General features: G+C 44.2%; 1 protein-coding gene across 1 annotated transcript; it reads left to right on the forward strand.

Moving 5' to 3' along the window:
* The first annotated feature begins 864 nt into the window (after nucleotides 1-864).
* LOC106584412 (sphingosine 1-phosphate receptor 3-like) lies at nucleotides 865-4,737 on the forward strand. The gene is made up of 2 exons (XM_014169709.2): nucleotides 865-1,180; nucleotides 2,286-4,737. The coding sequence occupies exon 2, from the start codon at nucleotides 2,304-2,306 to the stop codon at nucleotides 3,612-3,614; it is 1,311 nt and encodes a 436-aa protein (XP_014025184.1). The 5' UTR covers nucleotides 865-1,180; nucleotides 2,286-2,303; the 3' UTR covers nucleotides 3,615-4,737.
* Nucleotides 4,738-15,117: the final 10,380 nt, after the last annotated feature.

Raw genomic sequence — 15,117 nt, forward strand, 5'->3', positions numbered from 1 at the left:
GGTGTCCACATCACCAACAAACTAACATGCACACCAAGACTGTCGTGAAGACGGCACGACAAAACCTATTCCCCCTCAGGAGACTGAAAGGATTTGGCATGCGTCTTCAGATCCTCAAAAGGTTCTACAGCTGCACCATCAAGAGGATCCTGACTGGTTGCATCACTGCCTGGTATGACAACTACTCGGTCTCTGACCGCAAGGCACTACAGAGGGTAGTGCGTTCGGCCCAGTACATCACTGGGGCCAAGCTTCCTGCCATCCAGGACCTCTATACCAGGCGGTGTCAGAGGAAGGCCAAAAAGACTCCAGCCACCCTAGTCTGTTCTCTCTGATACCGCATGGCAAGCAGTACTGGAGCTCAAAGTCTAGGTCCAAGAGGATTCTAAACAGCTTCAACCCCCAAGCCATAAGACTCCTGAACATCTAATCAAATGGCTACCCAGACTAATCGCATTGCCCCCACCCCCACCCCCCTCTTTTACACTGCTGCTACTCTCTGTTATCTATGCATAGTCACTTTAATAACTCTACCTACATGTACATATTACCTAAATTACCTTGACTAACCTGTGCCCCCGCACATTGACTCTGTACTGGTACCCCCTGTATATAGCCTGGCTATTGTTATTTTACTGCTGCTCTTTAATTATTATTTTCTTCGTTTTTTTTTGTTTTTTAGGTTTTTTTAGAACTTCATTGTTGTTTAGGGCTTGTAAGTAAGCATTTTACTGTAAGGTCTACACCTGTTGTGTTCGGCGCTTGTGACAAATTACATTAGATTTGGTTTCATCCAAACCTCCAGTCATCACATGAAGCTGGGGTATACGGAATGATCCCGCCCTATTCAGTTTAGCACTGGGAGAAGTGAGAGTTGGACGTTTCAGAGAAGGGAGAAGTCGCTGGACCATAAAAAAGTTTGACAGATGTGAGAAGACTGTTTCGGAGTTGTGGGCTATAGCTAATTTATCGGAATGACATTTTAGCGGGAATATCAATAACAGGCATATTCATATAGTTTACTTGAATGTCCGCGATAAAATATGGAATCGATGACACGACGTAATCCGAGGATTGTTTGGATATTGAAGCAGGGATTTTGAACCAACACATCTGTCAAGGGGCCGTATGAACGTATCCATGTTTACAATCTCAAATGAAAATGTAAACAGTCCTTCAGGTAGGTCTAGGGTTGACTGATGTTCCTAAATTTAATGATGGACAATTTCATACTTTTACATCGAACCCTTACAAAAAAAGATTGTACCCTTACGAAAAATATTGCATTCAGTATGCAGTATAACTGCGGTACACTGTAGTATAACTGCAGTTAGAGTGCAGAATAACTGCACTATGCTGTAAATACTTCGTCCAAAATAACTGTTTTTTCACTGCTGTAATTTTACAGTACACTGCAGTTTTTCTGTAGTTACTGTGTCCAAAATACAACTGTCAACCGTTGATAATGTACTTTTACTGCAGTTTCAAAACTGCCCTTACAAAAAAAAGATTGCAGTTTTGAAACTGCAGTAAAAGTGCAGTAACTGAAGTCAACTGTGGTATTTTGGATGCAGTAATTGCAGAATAACTGCGGTGTACTGCAATTGGACTGCAGTTATACTGCACTCTAACGGCAGTTACACTGCAAAATTACTACAGTAAAAAAAGCGGTTATTTTGGATGCAATATTTACAGCATACTGAGTTATTATGCGCTCTAAGTCTTCTGCACTCTAACGGCAGTATTTTCAGCATGCTGGAGTTTTTCTGCACTGTAATTGCATTTATACTACTGCGTACTGCAGTTACACAGCACTCTAACAGCAATCTTTTATAGTAAGGGAAAAAAATAACTATTTCATTCGAGTGATTACTGTCAAACACATTAGTAATGAACCATCTTACTTTATCAGTTCTTATTCTAATAAGATTGGCAGAATGGAAGAAACACATTCTATCCAAACATAGGGGAAAGATTTATCCACTAAATTTACACTTTTCAATCATGTATTTTTGAGTACAAATGTAAATGTTTAGAATGGCATCAAGATGTAGAAACCCTGTTCTTAAATGTAATTCATGATGATTGATTACTATAGCATGCCTTTGCAGCCTACTAAAAGTTTTCAAACTAACCAGAGATGTGACATGACATTTGTCAGTTAATTCTTACCCTCTGGCATGGAATATCTCATGGGTTAAATCAACATATAAGCGATTCCTTCATTCATAATAAAGTACCTACTGAATTTTGTGAAATACATTTTAATGCAGTGTATCCAACAGGTCCCTATAAAGAGTGTGATGCCAACAGTGCCAGATAAAGTAGTCCACGGCCAGTTGATCCTCTGTCTACAGTCGGTGGTGTTCTGGCGCCCTCTGTTGTGTGACGAGGGAAGGCCAGGGACAGACAGGATGGAGAACGTGTTTGAGGAGGGGATGAACCCTGTCATCATTGCCCACTACAACCACTCTGGGAAGTGGGGTCGACCTCGGAGCAGTGCGGCCTGTAAGACTGTTGTCCTCCTCCTCATCTGTGTCCTCATCGTGCTGGAGAACATCACAGTGCTGCTGGCGCTGTGGAGGAACAAACGCTTCCACAGTCGCATGTATTTCCTCATCGGTAACCTGGCCCTGTCTGACCTGTTGGCTGGGGTGGCCTATATGGTTAACATATTCACCTCTGGTAGCAGGACCTTCTTCCTGACGCCGGCCCAGTGGCTGGCAAGAGAGGGAAGCATGTTCGTGGCCCTCAGCGCATCCACCTTCAGCCTGCTGGCCATCGGTATCGAGAGACACATGACCATGGTGCGTCTGCGTCCGTGCGAGGCGGCGGGGCGGGGGAGGTTACTGGGGCTGCTGGGGGCATGCTGGGCCGTGTCGGTGCTGCTCAGTGCCCTGCCTTCCCTGGGCTGGAACTGCCTGGAACACCTGGCATCCTGCTCCACCGTGCTGCCCCTCTACGACAAGAGTTACGTGGCCTTCTGCATCAGCGTGTTCAGCGCCCTGCTGGTGGCCATCATCATCCTCTACATCCGCATCTACCGGCTGGTGACGTCCAGCGGGCGCAGGGTGAGCAGCAGGCCCTCGGAGCGCTCGCTGGCCCTGCTGAGGACGGTGGTGATAGTTCTGGGGGTGTTTGTGATGTGCTGGGCCCCGCTGTTCCTGCTGCTGCTTCTGGACGTGGGCTGCAGTCCGGAGCGCTGCCCTGTGCTCTACCATGTGGACTGGTTCATTGCCCTGGCCGTGCTCAACTCAGCACTCAACCCCCTCATCTACACCCTGTCCAGCAGGGAGATGAGAGCAGCTTTCTTTAGGCTGCTGTGCTGCTATCAGCCTCAACTGGAGGCCCCAGCCCCCATGGCAGGCAACCCCCACCTGGGGACTGTCATCCCCACGGCTGAGAACAGCAAGTCCAGTGTGGGGGGAGGAAGTAGTGGGATAACGGGGGCTGCCAAGTCTCTGACCCGGGGGAAGATCCCAATGCCCCTGAACTCTAACAACCAGCATTTAGACCCCTCAGCCCCCACGGTGCCACACCTCTCTGGACCAGCCGACCTGCTGTCAGCGGTGCTGGTCAAGGCTGGGGCACTGCCCTCCCTCAGCAAGTTCTGACTGGACAGCTAATTCACTGTAGACTGGTCCCAGATATGTATGCGCTCTAATAGTCTAGCCAACTACTCTGACTATCGTTGTCATGCCATGTTTGTCATAGTTGGCTAATGCACATCCAGATCTTGGACTAGGCTAGATTCACACAACATGGCTAGCTGGCAATGCTGTGTGTGGGCATTGTACAGGCATGAACAATGGGACAATTTCAGTATGTACTGGTGAAAGTAATGACCGAGGAGACCTTGGGTAAACACTTGGATGAGGTTTCTACTGATGAACTTTCTGTAAATGCATCGCTTCACCAATGAGCCCGCAAAGCGAAGCTCCGCTAAGGATCTACTCTTACCATAGCTCATCTAAAGCCACTATTTTGCAAAAACATTCAAAGGACTCACATTGAACCTTTGTACCTAATACATAATTGACATAACTATGGAACACAATGCAAAATGTTACCAAGTCATGCAATAGAGCAGGGCTGTTTAATGTCAGTCCTGGAGAGCCAAAACACTTCTGTTTTTCATCTTCTCTTTCTAACCAGGGACTGATTCAGACCCGGGACACCAGGTGAGTGCAGTTGACTACCAGGTACAAACAAAAAGCAGAAGTGTTTTGAATTGAACAGCCCTGTAATAGAGCATAATATAGCTTTATTAACTATATATAGTGTGGGAACAGTGAATTAATTGTAATAAACTGTTTATATGTGTGTAATAGAGGATGGGTGGTGTGCAAATAAAAGTAGGATCACTGTGTATTGCACATGCAGTGTCTATTGTTTTTCCGATTCACCTGCCTTTCTCTTTCTATGTCAGCACAGGATATTTATTTTCAATGAAGACCAAGGCCTTCTTAGTGCTTTGAACTGTGTGACAATCCTTTGTGTGTATGTCTTAACTGTATAGTGAGTAAAATATTGATTTTGTAATGATTTGAAGTTTACTGCTAGAGTAAAGAACGTGTCAATATCGATTCTGGTAACTCTCAGCAACATAGATACAAGACACTCGCACAAATTATTTAACCAACAATGGACTGACTGTAAGTTACATTTAAATCTTGAGTGGTGTGGTGTCTAAAACCATTACATACCAATTTAATAAAAATAATACTTGCTTCATAAGCATTGGTAGCTTTTCGTGGTTTTGTATGTTAGGCTTTCATGTAATGCATTCTCAGATCAGTTACTGTAAACAACAACATTGCAGCATGTTTTCTCACAATATTATGTTTTAATTCAATCTGCTACTGTATGTAGACATGACATATGTTACATTTCAACTTGTTTTAGTTAAGGGCCATATTCCAAGCCTTAATCTTCCCACTTTTAACAGGGATCCTAATCCAGAGATAATAAACATACTAACAATAATGACACACAGAATAGCGGTATATTTTAATGGTTTATTAACTCTTCAGATGATACCATTTAATATCCTAATAGAAAATATCCAGGCCATTCATTCAACCGTTTCACACATAATTTGGAAGCTATTCTTTCCAGAAATGAATCTTGCATATCATGAAAGGATGATGCATTTCAACAACTCAATCTGTTTCACACTGCCACCTAGTGGGGAAAGAAAGGAAGGGAGGCTGCATCAGGTACTGCTGGAATGTCTACCAATGAACGGCATGTCCATCTTTTTGTGAGAAATTACACTGGCCACTCAAAACATTCATAAAGTATAAATGAGGCAGTAGTTATTAGTAAATGGTTTATAAGGAACTATATTAAACATCTCATGAATTATCTTATGAATCATTATTATATACTTTAAAAGTTGTTTATAAATGTGTGAATAACTAGCTTACTAATATTTACAAATGTGGGAATTGTCTTTTTGGGCTCAACTGGTAATGAATGGTGTGGCTGTTGAACAAGTTGAGGAGACTAAATTACTTGGTGTTACTTTAGATTGTAAACTGTCATGGTCAAAACTGTCACGCCCTGATCTGTTTCACCTGTTCCTGTTATTGTCTCCACCCCCTCCAGGTGTCGTTTATTTTCCCCAGTGTATTTATCCCTGTGTTTCCATCCCTGTGTTTCCTGTCTCTCTGTGCCAGTTCGTCTTGTATGTTTCCAAGTCAACCAGTGTGTTCCCGTTCTCCTGCTTTTTGCATTCTCCTTTTTCTAGTCCTCCCGGTTTTGACCCTTGCCTGTTTCTGGACTTTGTACCTGCCTGCCTGACCATTCTGCCTGCCTTCACCACGAGCCTGTCTGCCACTTTGTAGCTCCTGGACTCTGATCTGGTTTTGACCTTTTGCCTGTCCACGACCGTTCTCTTGCCTACCCCTTTGGATTAATAAACATTGTAAGACTCCAACCATCTGCCTCCTGTGTCTGCATTTGGGTCTCGCCTTGTGCCTTAATACAAAACATATAGATTCAATGGTTGTAAATATGGGGAGAGGTCTGGCCGTAATAAAGAGATACTCTGCATTTTTGACACCACACTCCAAAAAGCAAATTCTGCAGGCTCTAGTTTTGTCTAATCTTGATTATTGTCCAGTCGTGTGGTCCAGTGCTGAAAGGAAGCGGACCTGCAGGTGGAGTGGAAAGTGTGCATCCAGACCGGAACCCTGGGACCTTGACATAAACCTTCAAGAGAAGTGACAGTAATTGGGGGCGTATTAATTGCATAACAGCAATTTAGAATTAAAGTGGCTGCATGGTTCTGAAGATTTGCATGGTTCTGAAGAATTACAAAATTCTTACCAAGCACGGACCCACACAACTCCAAGACTTGTTAATCTATGCTTTAATTCACAGACAGATACCATAATATAATACTCCTAATTGGTGTGTTTAGTTGATTAGGATCTCCATTAACTACTGCACATGCAGTACTACTGCTCTTCCTGGGGTCCACAAAAATGTACAAATACATGACAAAGTACAGAACAGTTATAGACAAGAACAAAATAAGACATAACATTCAATTCAAAATAAAAAACAAATGAAGAGTTAAATATTGGAAAGACACAGAGAGACAACCAAAATACTATTACAAACTATTGATATATACAGTACCAGTCCAAAGTTTGGGGACACCTACTCATTCAAGGGTTTTTCTTAATTTGTACTGTTTTCTACATTGTAGAATAATACTGAAGACATCAAAACTATGAAATAGTTGACAAATCTGGCTTCCAAAAACGAAAAGAAAGACTGGAGAGAGAAAAGAAAGGGCGACAGCAGGTCAGCCAATTTTTCATCCTGTAAGGTGGGTGTAGTCCATGAGTGTTGGAAATGAACCTGTTAGCTTAGTCCATAGTGAAACAGGCTAACTTTGCTCCCCTAACATTAGTTACTTAATATCTTCACAGAAAATTCTGAGTGTTTACATTTTGCTCCTCTTCTAGCCAACATTTAATCAGTGCAGGCAAAATTTTACCAAGCTATTCATACTAAATGAGTTGTCCCTGCCCCTGACTGGTGCCAGGCCCAACAGATGCAGCTTCAGGCTCAGCAGCCCTGTCTCCCCATCCCCATACTCCTGAACCAGCCCTGTCTCCCCATACCCCTGAACCAGCCCTGTCTCCCCATCCCCATAGCCCTGAACCAGCCCTACTCCCAACTGAAGAAGGAGAGGAGCAGCATTGTGTTGAATGACATGTCAGTTGGCATAATTGCAGGTACTGCAATGCATTGAGGAGAGGAATGTGATTCTCCGGTCAGGAAAAATCTCACTTGACACAGAGGCAGCCAATATCAGAGCCTTAAAGGAAGAGATGCAGGCTCTTAGAGATGGATGGGAGTCTCCTGTCTGAGGCAACACTGATTGCTACGCAAATGGATGTTGCACTCCAATTTAGCAAGGAACACCAGAGGAAAAGGAAGTGATTCCATGATGAGACCTCAGCTCAGGACAGTGCAGCAATGGTGTTTCAGAACACAATGTTTTTTACTGCTATGGACAACATCATAAGTGACTTGGACACTAGGATCCACACCACTGCAAAAATTGTATTCGAATTTTCTGCTGTTCTGAAAGTCTGGCAGATTAGTGAGGGTACAGTAAGGGGAAAAAAGTATTTGATCCCCTGCTGATTTTGGACGTTTGCCCACTGACAAAGAAATGATCAGTCTATAATTTTGATGGTAGGTTTATTTGAACAGTGAGAGACAGAATAACAACAAAAAAATCCAGAAAAACGCATGTCAAAAATGTTATAAAATGATTTGCATTCTGCATACATTTCACTGTATGCAGAATGTTGCATGCATGTCTGCACAGTGTTATACACTGCTCAAAAAAATAAAGGGAACACTAAAATAACACATCCTAGATCTGAATGAATGAAATAATCTTATTAAATACTTTTTTATTTACATAGTTGAATGTGCTGACAACAAAATCACACAAAAATAATCAATGGAAATCCAATTCATCAACTCATGGAGGTCTGGATTTGGAGTGGAAAACCACACTACAGGCTGATCCAACTTTGATGTAATGTCCTTAAAACAAGTCAAAATGAGGCTCAGTAGTGTGTGTGGCCTCCACGTGCCTGTATGACCTCCCTACAATGCCTGGGCATGCATCCGCCAACTCCTGGACAGTCTGTGGTGCAACGTGGCGTTGGTGGATGGAGCGAGACATGATGTCCCAGATGTGCTCAATTGGATTCAGGTCTGGGGAACGGGCGGGCCAGTCCATAGCATCAATGCCTTCCTCTTGCAGGAACTGCTGACATACTCCAGCCACATGAGGTCTAGCATTGTCTTGCATTAGGAGGAACCCATGGCCAACCGCACCAGCATATGGTCTCACAAGGGGTCTGAGGATCTCATCTCGGTACCTAATGGCAGTCAGGCTACGTCTGGCGAGCACATGGAGGGCTGTGCGGCCCCCCAAAGAAATGCCACCCCACACCATGACTGACCCACCGCCAAACCGGTCATGCTGGAGGATGTTGCAGGCAGCAGAACGTTCTCCACGGCATCTCCAGACTCCGTCACGTCTGTCACATGTGCTCAGTGTGAACCTGCTTTCATCTGTGAAGAGCACAGATGGCGAATTTGCCAATCTTGGTGTTCTCTGGCAAATGCCAAACGTCCCACATGGTGTTGGGCTGTAAGCACAACCCCCACCTGTGGACGTCGGGCCCTCATACCACCCTCATGGAGTCTGTTTCTGACCGTTTGAGCAGACACATGCACATTTGTGGCCTGCTGGAGGTCATTTTGCAAGGCTCTGGCAGTGCTTCTCCTGCTCCTCCTTGCACAAAGGCGGAGTTAGCGGTCCTGCTGCTGGGTTGTTGCCCTCCTACGGCCTCCTCCACGTCTCCTGATGTACTGGCCTGTCTCCTGGTAGCGCCTCCATGCTCTGGACACTACGCTGACAGGCACAGCAAACCTTCTTGCCACAGCTCGCATTGATGTGCCATCCTGGATGAGCTGCACTACCTGAGCCACTTGTGTGGGTTGTAGACTCCGTCTCATGCTACCACTAGAGTGAAAGCACCGCCAGCATTCAAAAGTGACCAAAACATCAGCCAGGAAGCATAGGAACTGAGAAGTGGTCTGTGGTCACCACCTGCAGAACCACTCCTTTATTGGGGGTGTCTTGCTAATTGCATATAATTTCCAACTTGTCTATTCCATTTGCACAACAGCATGTGAAATTTATTGTCAATCAGTGTTGCTTCCTAAGTGGACAGTTTGATTTCACAGAAGTGTGATTGACTTGGAGTTACATTGTGTTGTTTTGAGCAGTGTATTTTCACAGCTCACTGTTGTACATATTGTTGTAAATATTGTACAGTAAATATTGGACTACAAGAGAGTTGCAAAGGTAGTTATTTAAAGCTTTGTATGGGTCGATTGGGTTCTGGAGGTGTGGTTACAGCAATTGCGCAGGGTTGGTGTGGCCTGTGGTGGTGGGGCCCAATGTGATATCTTTTCATGGGGCCCAAAATCCCTGGCGGCGCCCCTGATTAAACCCCTGGCGGCGCCCCTGATTAAACCCCTGGCGGCGCCCCTGATTAAACCCCTGGCGACGCCCCTGATTAAACCCCTGGCGGCGCCCCTGATTAAACCCCTAAGGTCAAATTCCGCACCACGCAGAAATCTAATTAGCATAATGAAAAAAATCCTTATAAAAATCTGTCAGTTTAAGCTAGAGATATCTTTAGGAGGTAAAAGGTGACAGAGCTAGAGCAGTGTTTGTCAGACCATGAGACATCCCGAAAATCGGTCTTTGCATAAAATTGTCTGTAGCGTCCCGAACATGACGGTGTTCTCCGCTTTGCTCTCCGACCCCCACAAGCGTCTTGGGACTCGTCTGAAGTCAGTACAGCCGATCTGCCAACTTCTGTATGTACAGTAGTGTCCGAACAACGGCTACACACTAGTATGACCCCTCTGTTGAAAGGTGAGACTCTCAAGAACACGTACATGTCTGTTGTTTTGCTCTAGGACATCCACAGGCCTCACAAGACTCGTCCCCTGGTACCAGTTGAACACATTTCTAGAAGTATATATGGAGACTGTTTAGTGACAAAAATAAAAGGTTAAATACATGTAAAAAAAAACATTCAAATCCTGATCTTTCTTATATCTCTCAGATATAGGACAGACACTTTAGAACAAACTTCCATAACATTTTTTGGGGCCTATCTGTTGATCGATGTAGTGAATCTGTTATTCAATGCATTTGTATGGGCTAATAGCAGTAAGGCCAAACATATCAAATCATTTTTTTTCTAGATTTCTGTTGATACTTCAAAGGGTCGTAAAAATCTAAATATAATTATCCTTGGTATGAACTTCTTAAAACAATTCCATATAGCTTAGTAGAAATCCTCCCCCCCCCCCCCCTTTCTACATATGCATCTTTCTTTTGATGCGAAACCCACCACTGGATTACGTGGCCGAAGAGTTCTATTTTCATGAGATCTGCAAATATTTCTAAAACAATATGTCCTACTGTTGAGTAATGACATTTCAGTGATAGGTGGATCCAATTGTTGCTGACAGAATGACATTTGAGAGCAGACACTCACCTAAACCATAGGGAGTCTCTCTTTCTCCATCTAGCTTAAAGGTCGATGTTGGTTTACTAGCAAAAACAAATCTACAGTGTACATAGTTTTCATATGAAACAACGCATCAGGACATTTGCATCACTTGCTGATACCAGTCAATAACTGCTAATACGCCCTGCTTCATAATAAACACGTCAAAAACAGTTGGGATCTCCAACTGGGTCGAAGTCATATCACACTCCTTAAACTGTGCCATCATGGTAAATAAGCATCACCAGTGTGCTGTGCTGGTCTTAGACATGGAGGATTTGTATCATTCTCTGTGAATATTGTTAATTAGCATACGAGTCATGTGAACATGGTGGAGGACAAGAGAGTCACACTAGGCACGGCATTCCACTGAGCCCACTGGTGTCTGTGAAGACAAAGACTCCATCTGGCCTCCACCATAGGATGTGCCAGGATTGAGCATTTATTCTATTCACAAGACCACAGGTTCCCCTTCACAAGCTCAGGGATGGAGTGGGTCAGAGCATTGTGAGGGTGGCTGGTTGGCGTTGGGAGGTGTTCCTTTAGCACCCCAGAGTCCTGGATGATCCTCCCAATCTCTCCTTTGTCCATCACAACTGAATATTTCACACGTGTTTGAATATCCTTGTGGGGACCAAAAAATGTATTCCCATTCAAAATCCCATTTTCCCTAACCCCTAACCTAAACTGAACCCTAACCCCAAACCTGATCTTAATTCATAACTCCAATTGTAACACTAACCCCTAAACTTAAAAAAGCCTTTTTCCTTGTTGGAACCGGCGAATCGTCCCCACTTATCCAAATTTTCCTTGTGAGGACTAGTACTCACAAGGATAGTGGTTGGCCGCGCATGCATGCACACAACCTCGCATGCACGCACGCACCCTCGCACGCACACACACACCTCCTAAGTCCAACACAATGTAATTGCATCTGGAACAACAAGTGCTGGTATCCAGGCAGGCTTTAGTGATGAACTCCCCAGGATCAGAAGGTTTATCTGGGAGCAGCTGGTATCCAGGCAGTCTTTAGTGATAAACTCCCCAGGATCAGAAGGTTTATCTGGGAGCAGCTGGTATCCAGGCAGTCTTTAGTGATAAACTCCCCAGGATCAGAAGGTTTATCTGGGAGCAGCTGGTATCCAGGCAGTCTTTAGTGATAAACTCCCCAGGATCAGAAGGTTTATCTGGGAGCAGCTGGTATCCAGGCAGTCTTTAGTGATAAACTCCCCAGGATCAGAAGGTTTATCTGGGAGCAGCTGGTATCCAGGCAGTCTATAGTGATAAACTCCCCAGGATCAGGAGGTTTATCTGGATCCAGGCAGGCTTTAGTGATAAACTCCCCAGGATCAGGAGGTTTATCTGGATCCAGGCAGGCTTTAGTGATAAACTCCCCAGGATCAGGAGGTTTATCTGGATCCAGGCAGGCTTTAGTGATAAACTCCCCAGGATCTGGAGGTTTATCTGGATCCAGGCAGGCTTTAGTGATAAACTCCCCAGGATCAGGAGGTTTATCTGGATCCAGGCAGGCTTTAGTGATAAACTCCCCAGGATCAGGAGGTAAATCTGGATCCAGGCAGGCTTTAGTGATAAACTCCCCAGGATCAGGAGGTTTATCTGGGAGCAGCTGGGAGCAGGCTGGCGGAGATTTAAAGGTCATTCCACAGGATATTGGAGGACAGAGAGCAGTGTTGCACATCCCACATACCCACGCCCCATCGCCTTTCAATCACCCCCTAAACATTACCCAGGCATAACCCCTCAGCCTGCTATGCTCTGTTGAGCACTGAAATGTTGCTTACACATTAATACTGCATAGGCATTGCTAGAAATATACATGACCAACTTCAGCAAGTATCTCAACCATAGAATCTCAAGTGCCTCCTCTAATCTCTAATGTTAAAATCTAATTTGACAAACCCTTAGCTATTTTCCATTATTGTCAGTTAGGTAAGGTAATATTCAATATATAGTGATTAATGATGGACGCTGTCAAAGTTCGTAATTGTTGGCCTATGAATGCTGCCCATCCATTTCCGACAGGGGCAGTACTGTAGGTGTAAAGTGGTCTAAGCAGGCCCCTCCACTAGCCTGACGACTCACACTAAATTCTTCTGCTGCTCTGTCGTTCGATACATACTTTGGTCGGAGACTGCCATCATTGAAGTTGTTTGTGGTGACGAGGGGTATGAGGGGCGTTGTACAAAACAAAGTCATCAGTGCTTGGATCATCTCTAATCAATCAGAGTATCAAAGCCAACTGCCGCTTTACCCACGAGTGTTCTGGCTCAACCCATCGGTTTCTAGACCAATCAAATGGCCCCGAATGTGTTCACATTCTGTGAAGGGTCGGGGAGGTACTCAGATCCAGACTCATTGCGGAGAAGAAACTAACGTCCCTCGGCGTGGACGTAGTGTTTGGTCGGAGAAAGGAGTTTGGGTAGCCAGGCAACCCCTCCACCACCCACCCTCTGCTTCCTCCTCTATGGTCGATCCCCTTCCACCTCCCCTATCTAGCTGCCTTTGTGACCCATCTCTGATCGCAGTGTCTGGGGCCTAACAGACAGGCACGCTCCCCCAGCTGGCTGCCCAGTCTCATTGCTGCAGCACAACAGCAGAGATTAGTGTCTGTGGGAGCACGTGACAGGGGAGACAGTAACCCTGGCTCATCGTGCGTGTCCTCCACTTGTAGCAAGCAGTGTGTGTGTTCACAGCTGGGTATTTCTCTGCTCTATGTACAGTATGTGTGTGAGAACGCTATGTGTGGTGGTATCACCCATGACCTTGAGCTTATTGTGTGTGTGTGTGTTGGAAGTGCCACAGAGTAAATCTCAAGGTTTTGTGTGTGTGTGTGTGTGTGTGAAACATTTCTCTTACTCCACAGTGATCACAGGTGTTGATGTCAACCCGTCTAATAGATTTTCAGCTGCTGCCATATTATTATCGACACACACCACAAACCTCATATTCCATACACACATTCTGATAACAGCTGGATATTGCCTGTAATGCATGTGTACATATACTGTCCAGTACCCACCCATTGAACTCATGTTCAACCATATTCAAACAAAAGCCTTATAGAAATCATATATCAGTCCCCAATAACATAGCATATTTGATAGAAAGCTTATCTGAACACATGCAAAGCAAAAGGGAGAAAGCTGAAAACGTGTCATAATCATTGTGTTTGTGGTATACTTACGCTGTTGTTATTAGTCATCTCTATCTCCAGGGAGTCCTGTTTGAACACAGGCATACAGACACTCTCCATCCCTCGGGCCTACTCTCTTTGTATCTCTCTCTCTCAGGCTGTTAACGGAGAGCGATCTCTCTCATCTCTGCTCTCCGTCACATTCGTAATCAGCCGGTGCCATTTCATTTGGCTCAGTAATGAAAGCAATCCCAGTACCTTTCACTCCAGCTCACCCTAAATAATGAGCCCTGCTTTCCTCTCTCTCTCTCTCCCCCGCGCCTCCCACTCCTCACCTGCCTCTCCCCCCTGCTGCCTAATGGCTGGGGAAGAGCTTGTGTGTGCTGGAGTAGAGGAAGCATGGACATGCTAGAATGCTTTTGTACTCCACCATCCTCTCTTTGTTCCACTCTGAGTTCTGCAAATCGATGTCTATTCTTGAGATAGAGTGCATTCGGAAAGTATTCAGACCCCCTTCACTTTTTCCACATTTTGTTACATTACAGATTTATTCAAAAATGGATTAAATCATTTTCCCCCCCTCATCAATCTACACACAATACCCTATAATGACAAAGCAAAAACACGTAAAAAATATTTTTTTACTTGAATTGAGACTTGATTTAAACTTGTGACTCGACTTGCTCAACTCTACTTTTGTAATTTTCTTTAGTTATTTCACCTTTATTTAACCAGGTAGGCCAGTTGAGAACAAGTTCTCATTTACAACTGCGACCTGGCCAAGATAAAACAAAGCAGTGCGACAAAAACAACACAGAGTTACACATGGGATAAACAATCGTACAGTCAATAACACAATAGACTAATCTGTATTAGAGGCCGACCGATTATGATTTTTCACCGCCGATACCGATTATTGGAGGCCCCAAAAAACCCGATGCCGATTAATCGGCCGATTAAAAAACATCTTTATTTGTAATAATGACAATTACAACAATACTGAATGAACACTTATTTTCACTTAATATAATACCAAAATACTATCAATTTAGCCTCAAATAAATAATGGAATATGTTCAATTTGGTTTAAATAATGCAAAAACAAAGTATTGGAGAAGAAAGTAAAAGTGCAATATGTGCCATGTAAAAAAGCTAACGTTTAAGTTCCTTGCTCAGAACATGAGAACATATGAAAGCTGGTGGTTCCTTTTAACATGAGTCTTCAATATTCCCAGGTAAGAAGTTTTAGGTTGTAGTTATTATAGGAATTATAGGACTATTTCTCTCTATACGATTTGTATTTCATATTCCTTTGACTATTGTATG

The sequence above is a fragment of the Salmo salar genome, chromosome ssa23, assembly GCF_905237065.1.
Source record: "Salmo salar chromosome ssa23, Ssal_v3.1, whole genome shotgun sequence".
Lineage (NCBI taxonomy): Eukaryota > Metazoa > Chordata > Actinopteri > Salmoniformes > Salmonidae > Salmo > Salmo salar.